This window comes from Delphinapterus leucas, chromosome 16, assembly GCF_059928025.1.
Source record: "Delphinapterus leucas isolate spDelLeu-1000000601 "Yukka" chromosome 16, BTC_Dleu_Yukka2, whole genome shotgun sequence".
In the NCBI taxonomy this organism is placed as follows: domain Eukaryota; kingdom Metazoa; phylum Chordata; class Mammalia; order Artiodactyla; family Monodontidae; genus Delphinapterus; species Delphinapterus leucas.
In genome coordinates this window covers 80,677,325-80,692,792 of record NC_143144.1, presented here as the reverse complement: position 1 = coordinate 80,692,792, position 15,468 = coordinate 80,677,325, and the positions used below count along the sequence as shown (strand labels likewise).

At 37.1% G+C, this 15,468-nt stretch overlaps 1 protein-coding gene across 6 annotated transcripts in view; it reads right to left on the bottom strand.

The window, feature by feature from the left end:
* Positions 1 to 15,468, bottom strand: part of EDRF1 (erythroid differentiation regulatory factor 1) — a 40,626-nt gene that overhangs the window by 23,191 nt on the left and 1,967 nt on the right. For 5 of the 6 annotated variants that reach the window (XR_002643847.2, XM_022568474.2, XM_022568476.3 and 2 more), the window contains exons 3-15: positions 13,959 to 14,025; positions 13,174 to 13,299; positions 11,970 to 12,094; positions 11,573 to 11,729; positions 8,601 to 8,702; positions 8,212 to 8,333; positions 7,392 to 7,503; positions 5,726 to 5,873; positions 5,532 to 5,640; positions 5,105 to 5,216; positions 3,235 to 3,492; positions 1,422 to 1,493; positions 972 to 1,122 (exon numbers count right to left, since the gene is read on the bottom strand). Coding sequence is in view for 5 of the 6 variants with exons in the window: in XM_022568474.2 (XP_022424182.1) it covers positions 972 to 1,122; positions 1,422 to 1,493; positions 3,235 to 3,492; positions 5,105 to 5,216; positions 5,532 to 5,640; positions 5,726 to 5,873; positions 7,392 to 7,503; positions 8,212 to 8,333; positions 8,601 to 8,702; positions 11,573 to 11,729; positions 11,970 to 12,094; positions 13,174 to 13,299; positions 13,959 to 14,025 (1,661 nt within the window). In the remaining variant the exon portion in view is untranslated. The remainder of the gene's footprint in view (positions 1 to 971; positions 1,123 to 1,421; positions 1,494 to 3,234; positions 3,493 to 5,104; positions 5,217 to 5,531; positions 5,641 to 5,725; positions 5,874 to 7,391; positions 7,504 to 8,211; positions 8,334 to 8,600; positions 8,703 to 11,572; positions 11,730 to 11,969; positions 12,095 to 13,173; positions 13,300 to 13,958; positions 14,026 to 15,468) is intronic. The other variant, XM_022568477.2, reaches the window with a different exon arrangement.

Genomic DNA, 15,468 nt, shown 5'->3' with positions numbered 1-15,468 from the left:
GAAAAGGCATTTCAGAGAAGAGAACACCATGAAGGAAGCACAGAGACAGGGGTCTCGAGTGCTGGTGTGGTCCTCCTCATTGTGGGTAGACTCAGGCTGGCACATAGGAAGCACTACATAAATGCTGGGGAAATGAATCCTGCCACGCACGCTGCCCCCCGCCCCATTATGTTCATGAAGGGAAGACAAGACCTTTTAGAAAGCACTTGATACTATTTTAAACATACAGGCTTTCAAAACACTTTTTAAAATAACTGAAACTGATTTAAAAAACAAAGGGAGCGGGATATGGTTGGAAAAAGAAATACAACTTAGATTAAAATAAATGAGAAATTCAGGACTTTGACTTCAAAGTCCACATGTTCCTCATGAAGTGATGTTCTTGAGGAACAAATCAGACCCTTTATAAACTCCTGCAGCTTATCCAAGTGCCGTGAGGAGACAACGGCTACCACTCCTCAGGTGCTCATTATGTGCACTGTTCTAAGCACGTTACATACATTAACTCACTGAATCCGTGTAAGAGCCCTTTAAAGTAGGGACTATTATTGTCTCTACTTTGAGAGAAAACAAGGCTCAAAAAAGTCAAACAACCTGCCCTAGTGAAGCCGAGATCTGAAGCTGTGCGGTTTGGTTCCTAAGTCCTTGTGCTTAAACCCTTGACTGCATCTACTGAAGTGGGGCTTTCTCAGGAGAACCCCACTGCGCTGAAGGCATTAGTTCCTCACAGCAGGTAACAGGAGGAAGCAGGTTCCTTATGTTCTTCTTAGAACTATCTATAAAGGATCGAAATTATCCTGTTTTATTTTATATTTCAAATGAAAGGATATCTTCCCCTACTTTCCATTCACATGATATCCTTTTTCTGAATTCCTTTCAATGAATGCCTTAATTGACCTAAGTCTGCTGTTGAAAAGGCCTACTATATTATTCCACTGAAAAGGCCTTATTTGCACTTCAATTCAACTTACTTTTGTCCAAAAACAAGGCCATCTGCTTCTCCAGGCCCTCAGGACCCCCCCTTGTGGATTCATCTTCATATTTTAGTGGGATTGGGGTGTTGGGGTCAGCAGCAGGGAGGTCACTTTCTTTTTTGATGCTGCTGTCCACAGATTTTAAACCCTTTAAAAGAAGAGAAACATTGACTATATGTGTCACTGAACACCAACTGGAAACTAAATATAAGGCAATATCTGGACTACTAGATACATTTAGGAGAATTTAGATTTTGAAAACAGACTTTAAAAAACTACTACATTTGACCTGAAAATTAGGAGACATTAATTTTCAACTTATGCTTAAAGGGGGGAAAATCACAGTAGAATATCATTCAGAATAACATGTAGGCACCAATAAACAAACACTATTTGCATATCAAGTACAAGTTTTACTGAAACGGTGCAGTCTACACTGAAACTTACCTCCAGAACGTAGCTGAGCACAAGTCTACAGCGCTCTTCTGTGTCATGGCAAACTGGAAATGCACAACTGGGCTTCAGAAACAAACATTTAAAATTATTAATATGCACTGATATGACAAATTCCATCTCCTGGGAATTACTAAAACTCTACAAGACAATAATTTTGAAGTTTTCTGTATATTCAGCTTAGTGAGGTATCTGACATTTTAAGGCTAATGCACTGTTTAATTGCAGAGTAAACTGATATAAGCATCAACAAAAATCTTGCTTAAAAAGATCTTCCAGCATACATGTTGCTTTAAGTACTTAAAATTCAAAAAACAAATTCTATTACAACAAAAAAAGCAAGAATGAGAGTAGTAATGTCTTAAATAAATGTATACCTAATCCGATGGGTGAGCTTGAGTCCTGATCAGCACTAGTTCTTGGTAACACACAGTTAACAATATCATCAATTTAGCAATAAGTTAACAAGTATGGCCAATGGTCTCACTGAATAATTTATATACTTAATTAGAAGGAGAACCAGTTAACAGCCTCCATCTACTAAGTGATATCATGTGTAAGAGCTTCTGCGAGGCATTCCATTTGGAATTTTATGAGGCTGGAATTACCATTCTCGTTATACAGAGAAGTAAACACAGATGTTAAGTAATGTGTTCAAGCACTCAGTGAGCGAGTGCTGAGGCCGGGGCTCTGGAGCCATGCTGTCTGTACTTCAAAAAGTACTGAGATAAGGCAAAGCTACCACGAAAGACATGTTTATATGAATACTATGACTGTATTTCTGAGTGCTTTCAATATTGATAGAAAGTGCTGTCTCTGTAAAAATAAGAAAAAATAAAAAAAATCTGTAAGCATACCATTCTCCAAATGTCATCACATTCTGTTACAATGCAGTTTCCCAAATACAGGTACCTTTTACAATCAATGTTTTTGTTTATAATCAGAAACATTTTTTTACTGTACTGCGGGGTTCAAGCTGCAAGTGCACTAAAATTCAGAAAGACGGTTTATGAGAGACAGAAAAATAGGCAGTGGGGCTAAGGTAAATGAGAGGAGAAATGAAGGAAGAGAAGGTCAGAAGGACAGGCAATGTTTTGGGGTGACACAGAGGTGTCCTCTAAAAACCCATTTGGATATAAAATTTCCACCTGAAAGTTAAACTCAGAGCTTAAATTAAGAGATTATCTATAAATATGACAGGAAATTAATTATAATTTAATTACACTGTCTAGAAAAAGATGGATGGTATGACAGTCAATACAACTGACACCAACAGAAACCAAAAGGGCAGGAAGCTCTTAGGATCTTTCGGGCTGTGACCAGAGAAGAGACATGTCCAATCCAGCTGACATGGCCACAGTCACTGAAAAGCACCGTCCTGTAGCACAGGGACAATGTGCCAGATCTCTCCACATATGGATCAATAATGAGCCACCCATGTGCTCTGATTCTACGTGCACCAAGCAACCTATACATTCAGTCTCCCAGCAACACAGCAACCGGGAAGAAGTACCATGGTGAGCAGCCAGGGCTGCACACTGGTCACTGGAAAGGAAAATCTCCCACATAAAAATTAACATATTGATGTGGTTTACACATCAGCCCACCATAGGTCTGCATGTGGATCAGTTACCCTGGGACAACTATAAAACCAAGTTTCAGAATTCATAGAGCTAATGATTATTAGACCCTAGACCATAAAAGATTTACTGAAGTAATGCCATCTTTTGAGATGCTAACTGTATTCAATTAACAATTGTTTGTTTTTCCATTGATGAAATTTTAATACAAATTTCAATATGCTTACTCTGATTTGATGAATGGATTTGTATTTTTCTGGAACTGACAATTCTCCAACAGACTTAATTATAGCTACTGCTTTGTTATCATCTGATGGATCAGAACAGGTGCTGTAGGATCCGTTTTCATCGCTGTCTGGCATCTCCTCCTCCTCTTCACTATAACTTTCATCAGAATTCTCATTTAATGGAGATTCTGAACTTTCTTTTTTAGGTTCATCCAATTGGAAGAGTTCTGAAAGCATGTAATTGGCTGAAGCAATAATCTTATAAAAAGAAAAAAAATATAAGTAACTCATCAAAATTGAGCATTCTAAAGTGGAATGAATTTTACTACTGTACTAACAAATTTTAAGAGACCTGCAGACAGGCTGTTTCCACCACAGACTGTTAATACACACTGAAATGTTCCTGTTTCAAAGTACCAATACTCTGAATGTACTCTGTAAAATCCTCATGGGTTGATATGTTTATTTCCTAAAATTATTCCATTCCCAGCCCTCTCTCTTAAGAAAAAGTGGCAAATGTATTTCACTGGAGACAAGTTTTCACGTATAAAGTGTCATAACTAAAATGTTAGCAACACATCACTCCGTATCAACCAAGAAACCAGAATTTCTCTTTACAAGCTATGAACTTATTAGTTTATCTTTAATAGGCAACTAATATTTACTATATGACCTATGGTTCCAGGGGGAAAACCTCCACTAGCTTAATGAGGGAAAAGTCCAGAAAATCTGGTTTCTCTTAAAATTAGCATTTATGTATTAGCATTTATTCTACTCTACTGTTTTAAGTAATTCTTAGTCTCAGACATGCAATAGTCTTAACACTATTTTTAACTTATTAACCACCATCACCTTAATCAGCAATTAGACATTTAAGCCAGAAATTGCTTTGCCATTTTTCTTCAAAAACAGTTTATCTTGGTTTGGTCTCTAGGATAATCTTTATCTCCAAACTGCACGTGGCCACAATTAAAAGGAACTTGGATCTTTAAAAAAAAAAATCACAGATACTACATATCTCTTCTGATTTAAACAGGACACAACTATCCTTACACTGAAACATACAGTTGTCAAATTCAGACACCTGAGGGTAATAAGGGTGGTGTAAAACCATGGGCACAGAACTGAGGTTGTTTTAAGAGATGCTTTTATATACTGAGGTACAGGATGTGGACCTTATTCATACTGACATTCATGTAAATGGATCTTTCAAGAGACTGTAGTTTTCCACCTTTTAACAGTGATAATACAAAGGAAAAACAGCACTACTTTATTAAAATTGTGTGAATTGTAAATTTATAGAACAGTGCTATCCAAGAGAAATGTGAGCCAGACACAAAATTTAAAATTTTCTAGTGGCTACATTAAAAAAAAGTAAAAACTGGTTGAAATCAATTTTTTCTTTTTCTTTTTTTTTTTTTGCGGTACGTGGGCCTCACTGTTGTGGCCTCTCCCGTTGCGGAGCACAGGCTCTGGACGTGCAGGCCCAGCCGCTCTGCGGCATGTGGGATCTACCCGGACCAGGGCACGAACCCACATCGGCAGGTGGACTCTCAACCATTGTGCCACCAGGAAAGCCCGAAATCAATTTTTAATATTACACTTGATTCAATAAACAAAATATTTCATCATGTAATGTGTACACACATGCGCACACACACTCTTCAAGATTCAGTGTGTATTCTACATTGAAAGCACATCTCGATTCAGATGAAGCACATTTTAGTGCTCAAGAGCCACACGTGGTACCTGGCTACCAAACTGGATCCATTGGGCAGCTGCAGACTATGAACTAGGCGGCTTTAATGTCTAGGCAACAATTCTCTATCGGAATGCCAGAATTCTTTTAGAGAGCATATGTTAATCTTACTTGAGGATGCCTGCTTTTGTCCAGCAATTTAACACAATTCAGAAGCAGGGTTCTAACAGTTCCATAGTGTTTCTTATTTTGATTCTTCTTCATCATCATGTTGCAAGCAACCCTAAAAGAAGTTCATATCAAATTTACTCCCCATTCATCGTTCTCTACATGACTCAAGTCTAGGCATGCTCTTCTTTCCTTCCAGTGGAATAAGGGCCATAAGAAACAACTAAATGTTGTGTTTTATATACCTGCCCTCCCCCTTCCCCATTTATTTTGGAACAGTATATAGGTGTATATATACATACATACATACACTTTTTTTAAACTATGAAAATCTAAAAGGTATGTAAAACCTTGGCGTAGATAATGTGGCTATACACTTAAAAATTGTAAGTAAGGCTAATTCTTCATCTTAACTTCTTAAAGCACTCACTTATATAAGAGAATAGCCACTGGCATTGTGAATGGATTTTGGTATTTGTCTTCAGTTTCTTCACAAAGAGTAGTGAGATCATAGAGCTTCACTATATCACTGCCACTTGCTGGGAAAAAAACAAAAAAACCAAATAAACCTCACTTTACAGTTGCCACTCAAATCAATTACTATTCATTCAAGAATTAGCTTACCTTTAAATAGCCAATAGGTATGTCCTTCTTTGGTACAATTAGATTTCAAAAATGATAAAATATTCTGTGCAATATCTTTTATGACTTTAGTAGAAAAATTAGAGTTTTCCAAATTGGGAATCTCTTCTGTCTTTATCATTTCATACTTCTGTAAAACAGATAGAAGATAGTTTAAGAGAAAACCTACACAGCAACACTTCTCTTATGAAAAAGCGACCAAACATACAAATCCGGCAACTAGAGACCTACGCAGCATGAGAGTTTAAGGCACTGGTTTTTGGTCTTTTTTCTGCCCTGATACTCCAAAGAAATCTGACCCATCCCTGCCAGCAATGTGGTGGTTTACCACAGGAATAATTCTCAAGGGGGAGTCATCACCAGATTTTGAACCACACACTTAGGCAGGATCTCATTTCTGTCCTAACCATGGAACAAGTCACACTGTACACTTTCTTCTATTCTACCCTAATGGTTTTCCACTGGGAAGGTGGTAAATGAAGGCAGACTTCGCCCAGTAAACTTTCTCAAAATATGTATTTCTGGCTTTTTCTTTCCCCTGACACTATAGTCATCTGGGCAGTGTCTCCAGTATATCCTCTTTTCCCCTTGAGCTATGGAGTCTATTCCTTTACAGAAATGGAGCATGGCATGTGGAGGCAACAGTAAGAGTAAAGGCTGCAAGGCTATTACTATCACGATTTTTTTTTTTTTTTTCGGTATGCGGGCCTCTCACTGCTGTGGCCTCTCCCATTGCGGAGCACAGGCTCCGGATGCGCAGGCTCAGCGGCCATGGCTCACGGGCCCAGCCGCTCCGCAGCACGTGGGATCTTCCCAGACCGGGGCACGAACCCGTGTCCCCTGCATCGGCAGGCGGACTCTCAACCACTGCGCCACCAGGGAAGACCACTATCAAGATTTTTAAAGCGCCTCCGTAGCTTTAGCTTGTCTTCTGCTTACACTTCCCTAAAGGCCACTTACCGTATTTTCTGAAGTACTCTAAGACTAGAAACTACATATCAGTTGGAAAATAGACCAGATCAAAACAGAAGTGATCTCACCCTTCTCTGATCATCCAGACTCCTGTGTGCACTACACTGTGAATCCTTCACCCACTGTCTCCAATTTTTCTCTTTGCACATTCTTATTTCCCATTAGGTTAAACCGTTCTGAGTAGTGACCAAACCTTATTGTTTTTCCTCCAACATTTCTGATGGGGACAAAGTCCCTCATAAATAGAATATGCTCAATAACAATTTGCTATATAAACTATTTACTTTTATGCAATGCTGGGGCCTTTCCTTAAAACTTTGCATAAACTGAGTAGGTATTTGTATACTGAATAAACACCTCTACTGTTAGGACACTTTCAGGTAATTACTGTGGGTTCCTGGCATTAAAATTACAGTTCTCTGGCTACAAATATAGATTTTAGTACTGTATTATGACCTGCCCACAAATTACCTGTAAAATTAGACTCCTATAACATCTAGAATTCTGATATCACCAACTCAAATGTGAAAATACTCAAATTTGAGTTTATCCATAGTTATCTTCCTTGCCAAAATACACCTTAGTATTTCACAGTCTTAAAAACTTTAGTGAGGTACTTTCTGCTCCAATCTGTATTTGACAGATTATTTTAAAAGTCACACTGTATCTATCTTACCTGTACAATTCCATTTACATGAAAACACATGACAAGCTCTGGTACATTGCATATCAAGTTGTCCAACCAATAGTCGATTCCAGTTAGCACATTAATTGGTTTGTTGTTATCCCTAAAAATACACATTTCTAGTGTTATTTGATTTAATTAAGCTGTTCCATAATCAATCACCTGAGACTTATTTCCCCCATTAAAATATTTTAATCTATTCTCCCTAGTTGGAGAATGCCATTTATGCTTTCTCTTCTGATGAGACACGCACATGTAGCTTATGTGGTGTGTTGTACTTAACATCCTTCCACAAGCTTTTCTTGGACTTCTAATGGGTGTCCATCAGAGTTTTCAGTAAGAATAGGAGGAACTATGACAGCGGATGACGGGGAGCCTACTGCACGCTCTTCACACAACCTGAAGTGAAAGACTGACCAGCATGCATCATAGTGCCCAAGTCAGAATTCACATGGACTAGCATGAACACATACACCTGGAACATTAAAAAAAATGCTCACAATTAGTTAACAGAAAACTGGTAGACCATCTCCTTGACTAGTTAAATAAACTACATTATATTCTCACTAGTTGTAGATTCAGACTTAAGACTAGGTCAGCACAGCAGATCTCTGACTCCACTCACTGAGGACTAGAATGAAAAGCCAGCCAGAGGGCTTTCAGCATTTGCTGAAACACTCCTTCCTTACTGCAGCCATTTCAACTGGTGGGGCAAGAAGGGAAGTGAAAACAACTAGAAAAGGCAACGATGCTGGAATGGAGAGGCAAAAGCAGACGGAAGGCTGATCTAAAGGGACACGAGCCTGGTTACCTGAGGCGCAGGCTGACTGCTGGGTATCTGCCTCCTCCAAATATAGGCATGTTGGAGCCAACCAGCATATGTATGTCTTCAAACGTCCATAAAATATTCCGAGCAAAATCATTTTTAAGACCCTGTGATTTAAAATCAAATAGAAAGATTATATAATAAACAGGAGATCAGTAATCTCCCCCCATGATCCACAGAAAGACTAGAAAGAGGAAAAGACAAGGGAGACAAGGTAAATTAAAGCCACAGAGCTATAAGATCACAGAGATGCTTAGAAAGAGATTCAGGATCAAGTGGATTTCTTCCCCTATGAATCCAATTTAGACTAGTTTTTAAATGACGAAGTAGACTGGGGATTAGGTGTCTCACCTTGGACACCACGAAAAGCATACCTGACTGTTCTCCCCGTCATTGAATAAAGTAGTCAGGTTTTGTTCTTTAGGTGCTGAGGCCACATGCCCCACTATGTATGAGGGTTCAAGAGGCTCACCTCCCTGTGAAAAGTGCAAGGATAAGGAGTGATTCTGCTGCCGTAATTACTTTAAAATGGCCTACTGTTAAAGAGTATCACCTAAACATTCAAAGAACACACATCAAATCTACTCTTGTAAATCAGGGCTAATACAAATCATTAACTCTCATCACTGGGTGACATACTTGAGCTCCTAATTATCGGTTACTATAATAAGCTAATCACATTTAGATCTTATTCAAATAACAATGAAAGATTATTTTAAGCTTTCCAAGCTTTTTTTCCTCTTTTTTGGGGTGAATCAGAATAGCACTGCTCTTTCAGCATACCCCATCCCTACTGGATTAAAAAATTCCTAAGAAACCTCAGCCATATTTTTGAGACACTGGTCATCAGAACAGCCTCCAGTTTCACATTTCCTAGTGTGTGCTTCACAGAAGTCTAGTCCCTGGGTGAAAAATTTCTGGAGTCAGGTTTGAAAAACACTGCTTACCAACGATTTGCTTTTGGAGAGTAACAATTCTTATTACCATTAAAAAGCCCCTAAGAGGTCCTGCACTGGAAAAACCTACTTCGCCTCTGTATAATCCAATGTTCTCACATGTATTTGATCTCATAACACTTTCTTATTCTTATTAGATTCTGTGGAATATATTTTGAAAACACATAGGAAGAGGAATCTTTGACATGGGTAAACAAAGTCCACCACTCAACTTTCCAACCATAAGGGCAGTTGCCATTAAAAAACATTACTTTAAACCTTTAAGAAACATTATTTTAAACCAAGATGAGCATGCATATGTGCATGCACATGTGAGCATGTGTGTGCATTGCTTATTCCTATGTGTGTGCTAACAGGCCTAGCACCTGCCTGCAAAGTACGCATAACTGCAAGCATGGGGGGGAATCTCCAGTGCTTCTGCTATGTCTTGTCTTCTTTTCAAAGGGTCCTTAAAGGATTTCAAACATTTATTATATTGTTTATTTACACAGACAAGTTATCAACCCCCCAAACTGTATTTGCCAGGTAGCTGCTTTAGTGGGAGTTTGGGCTCTAGTTTATAATGTCCTCAATAAAGGTTTGGCTCACGGCCATACCACAGAGACCTACTTAAGCTCTATTAATGCTTAACACAGGCCTCAAACTAGCCGTTTTAGTGTTGGGAGCAAGAATTCATGAGGTGATAGCTTACGAACAAAAATACATCTCTAAATGTTGAAATTTAAAGATTTATATATGTTATAAAAAGTATTCTGTAAAAGATTATTTTTAGGCAGGGTAGCTCTACTTAGGAATATGCCATTGCTAAGACAACCCAACTGCTTACAGGGCCCTTCTAAACGTGTGGGATACATGGGCACACTGGAGTAATGCTGTGAGAACAGGCCTCTGAAGTCAGAAATATCAGGGTTTAAACCCTAGCTGGAACTTCATCAGCTCTGTGGCCACAGACAAACATCTACTTTTTATGAGCTTTATCTACTTATTTGTAAAATGATACCATCAACACAATACATATGCAGCTCCAAGGATGAAACAAATTTATACGCCACACGTGGAGTAAAGTACATGGCCTAAGAGGCATTAAGTAGGTTCCAGTTCCCTTCCTCCACATGCAGGTCTGCACATTCTCAAAAGCCTCCAAGGCTTTTCACAGTAACCCTTAAAGGACAGACGATAACACTCATAAAGGAGGAAATGGGTGGTAGAAGACTAGTATTTCTATTATGTGGTCTTTTTATAATGTGTTTTGAAGTCAAGGAATACTAAGTAATTTTTTAGAAACTCCTTTAGTGAAGTATAATCACATATAGGAAAGTACATAAAACAAATAATACAGAATATAGTATAATGACTAGTTAGAAAGCAAATTACCTATGTAACCACTACCCAAGTCATGACATGGGACCCTCCTAGCACCCAGCACCCATGTCCCTTCTCATTTATGTAACATACCCACCTCCTACAGTTATCACTATATGGACTTGCATGGTAATTACTCCCTTCCTTTTCCTTACAGTTTTCCCAACTTTGGAAAAAATTTAAGGTCACTACAGTTTAACGAGGCATCTCTATCTGAAAACCTACTAAAACTAAAATCAAGTTAAAGCTATTTGTCCCCTATAACCTTATAAGTTGTGAGGATAGATAGTATCTGGACAAATGCTGAATGTGCAACGTGTGAGAATACACAGCGAGAGGAAAAACACAATTTACCAAGTTAAAGATCTTATTTTTACCTTCCTCAAGCTTGTCAATATATTTTCCTAAAAATAAACATGCACAATTTACATCTATGGAGTTATTTTATTCTTTGATAGACACAATAAGGACAAAAACAAATGAACAATAAGAACCAAGAATATAAGAGACAAAAGAGGTAACAGTCTACTCTCTCTTCCTTTCTAAAAGCTTTATAACATTAATGTAGGTTAAGTCTTAGCAACTTCATCTAGAAAATCTGCAGGGCTATTTCAGGCCTAACAATCTGACTAAAAGTTAAGGTAGAAGATCAGTATTTGAATTACAAACAGGCCTGTGAGTCTCAAAATCTGATAGGTATTTAATATTTCTACAGTTTAAATATACTGTATCTCCTTATGACTTTAAGGAGATAATCAGTATCGATAAACATATTGATAAGCTATCTTAAATGTAGTAAAAAACTTTTAAATGTTTTTGAATTATTTCTTAAAAAACATCAGATCTAGCCATTCATGATATCCCTTGTAAATTCCATATTGAAAAACTAAAGAAAATACTTATTGTAACTGTGAAGACATAAATTGATGGAATATTTTTCACTCCGGTTCGTCTATTTTTATTAACAGAATAATAGATTTTGTCTCCTTAAATGAGTTTGCTGAATTAGCACCTAAGTACTAACTAACCTGACTGGAAGCACTGGGGTCTTCAGAGACTGAAGAAGGCATTTCAAAGGGGGCAGGCCAAGAAGCCCCATCCGAATCGTTTGTCTGATCTGCGCTGGACGATTTCTGCTGTTTTGCAGTAGATGGGACAGGCTGAGCAGCTCCATCACCATTGATACTGGCCAAATCAGAAAGAAAAAATACCACACTGTTACTAAGTTAACTTTGTGTAACAGGCCACCGGTTTTTAAAAACCAGATTCTATAATCAAGCACAAATCTCGTTAAGAAAGCAATATAGGGCAAATGTCAACAATAATAGCGGCAAAACTTAAATTACTTTTGCTGGCTTCAAATTAGGTTTTAGATCAGAATTTCATTTTTCCTCTTAAGATAAAAATAAACAAGTAGCCAAGTACCTGTAATATAAAAACTTCGAAAGAATAGCCTTCTGATACCAGTGTTCTTTGCTTTTTTTCTTCCTCTGCCACTTCTGATCAATAAGTCTTTGATAAAACTCTTTTAACCACGTCCAATCACCAGTCTGAATAACATAAGAAATTGATAAATAGAACAAACATAAGAAATTGATAAATTAACCAAGCTTGCAGTCAAAACAATTCCTTACCTATTGCCCTCTTATAGGAAATACTTTTTATTTTCTAATTCCACTTCATAAACCTACACTCGTAAAACATTTACCTTTCTAGACTCAGTCCCTATCAACTCTTTTAGGAAATCTCCCTGTCCTCCTCCTCTCTTTAAGCCAGACAAGGAGAGATGACTCTCTCTATAGCATGTTCTTCAATGCCTGGAATCAGTCCCACTATGCACACTGCATTAAAATTATCTGTGTGTTTATAACCCCCAAATTATAAGCTGTTAGGAAGCAAGGACTGTGATTCTCAAGATCCTGCCCAGTGGCTAACATATACAGACTGTACTGAACTGTGGTCTTTTCAAATGGAAAAACATTTATTTTAAATGTCAATTTAAATCACTGTAACTCATTTTCCTATATCAAAGCACTGCAGGAATATTCTTTAAAGAGTAGACTATGGGAGTGGGAAGACCATGAACTATTTATAATGACAAGGTAAATACAGAAGTACAGAGTAAGCTTTCAGAAACTGCAATATTATTACTATACTTCACAAAATAATGGGGGGAATAGTCATTTGCCACATACAGTTTGAGAAGTTCTACTTTAAGAGAACCAATTAATTCTAATATAACTATATATTCATAGGAATAATTTTTTAAACATTTTTCACATTTCCTGGCAGCCATGTTTCATGAAAATGTCTTTAATGGAGACATCAAAGGATTTTTCAAAAATTTAACCAGTCCCTGAAATTTCAGATTTTTCACAACTTTCTTCATTCACTTCACCCTTCTCCTTGCAAGAATCCTGGCTGTTGGTTTCAATGAAGTAAGTTTCTTCACCATTCTCTTTTCTATTTTTTCTTTATTAAAGCTTTTTTATCTTCAGTGAACCTTTTCACTTCTTGGTTGAAGTACTCAACCACATTTCCACTTTGGCCTTTCTTTGAAACAAAATCACATTTCTAGTTCCCTTAAGTTGTTAAAATAGTGCTTTTCTTGTTATTTTTCAAGTATTACCTGAGATGATCTCATAAAGAGTTCTTGAATATCTAACTCGTCTAATAAGAGAGTCCTTCCTATGCGGTGCACTGCCATGCTCACGTGCGATTTGCTGTAGGGAATCTTCAGAAGCTTTTTTATGTTCTTGAAAAAAATCAAGAGGAAAAAACAATTTAGAAAGACCTTTGTAGTGTGATCTGGAATCTTTCAAATTTTAACTTCACTCAACTTTAAAGCATAATAAACCTTATTTCCTTAAGATCATACAAACTGTATTTTACACAAACAGCTACCTATATACACATAGAAGACAGAGCTTTAGAACCAGAATCACCTACATTTTACCAGTCACCCTGTGTTAATGTAAATGACAGTCAAAGATTTATTTGTACACGATGGAATTTCATAAAGTATGTACAGGTCACACTATTGCACTGACCCAGGCTTTTAGCATCTCAGATAAACTTGGCCAACCAAGGATCAACAGATTTTACCAAAAGTATCACATCTAATTCTCAACTAGTAACATTACATAACCCAACATTATAAGTGCTATCATCAAAACTGCTATCATTAAAACACAACCATCAATACGAATATTAATTACCACTGCTACTATTTGGGGGGTTGCTCCCTCCTCTTTGAGGAAAGATGCAGTGAACAGTGTTACTTTAATAAAAAAGGTATTCAATAATCAGCTAGTTGTAGCTTATTTCATCACTAATTTTTCAAGACTGCAGACAAAGCAGGCTATAAATCCCCAGCACAAACATCCCAACTACATTTGCAATAAGAACACTTACTTCAGAGTCAGAGACAACATCCACATCGTTTCCCACTGAATCAATAAAGTCGTATGCCATCCCAAAGCTGAAGGAGAAAACAAAGGCCACAAAAATCACGTTCAGGGTGCTGCAGGTATTGTTTATAATACTATATTTCATCGCTTCTTGGATACACATTTTTCACATTCTAACACCTCCGAAATCAGTATGCCTATCACCATTACAGTTGGCTAGTTTTTCCTTCTCAATGGTACATAAAATAATGGGGTCACTTAACAGACATAGAAAACAGACTTGTGGTTCCCATGGGGGAGGAATAGATTGGGAGTTTGGGATTAGCAGATGCAACCTATTATACATAGAATGGATAAACAACAAGATCCTACTGTAGAGCACAGGAACTAAATCAATATCCTGTGATAAACCACAATGAAAAAGAATATGTACATATGTGTGTGTACGTGTGTGTGTGTGTGTGTGTGTGTGTGTATAACTGAATCACTCTGCTGTACACCAGAAACTAACATAACATTGTAAATCAACTATAGTTCAAGAAAAAATAAATTTAAAAAAATTAAAATAATGGGGTGACTTAAAAATCAATGGCATCTTGGATTTGATAAAAGATAGTAATAACAGAATAGTAATAGAAGCAATTAACAGTAAATATTTAGAATAAAAACAATTAACAATTATTTTTATTTCTGTAGTCATGAAGTCTAAAAAATATCCAATAGAAAACAGTCAGAGTTATTATTATTTTTAGGTGGGGAGATGAGAAAAAGAGCAACAGAAACATTTATCAGAATTTTAGTCTCTGGGATTATGTTCCCAGTGATATACACTACTACCCTTTTAAAAAATATATGAGAAAAAAATGCACATGAAACCAATTCAACCAGTAGGAGAAAAAACAGCTAACTGAGCACCCAACTTGTGCCAGGTACCACATGAGGCACATCTATAATCTGCATGCCTGAAAGACAGCCGATGTCACCATTTTTCAGTTTGTAGGAGGCAGAGAGTCAAGATACTTATTTAGGACTGCCTCACTTCAAAGCATGCTGACGATTTACCATGTGGTCTAGGCAAGTTACTTAACCTTTCCAAGCTTCAGTTTTCCACAGGAAAGTTAGTTAACAGTACCAAACTCAAAGGGTTGTTGTGAGAATGAAATGAGATAAACATATAAAGTACTCAGCACAGTGTCTGTACACAGTCAATATAATTATCATTTAAATCACTTTATAACATTTAATTCTGTTGACCTACAATTTATTAAGCCATTCTTCTAAAAGAAGATATGCAGACTTTCCAATTTCTTTTTTGCTAGTATAAATAGTGCTACAAACAAGCAACATTTTACAAATATAACTTTTACCTTCTGAGACATTAGGATAATTTCCAAACTACTGGCACATAAGGTACTAATGTATTTATGGCTCTTGCTATATGTTATGCAGAAATATTTTAGGTTCAATCGCTGAGAGGAAAAAAGAGAACCCCATACATTAAACGGTCTACAAGA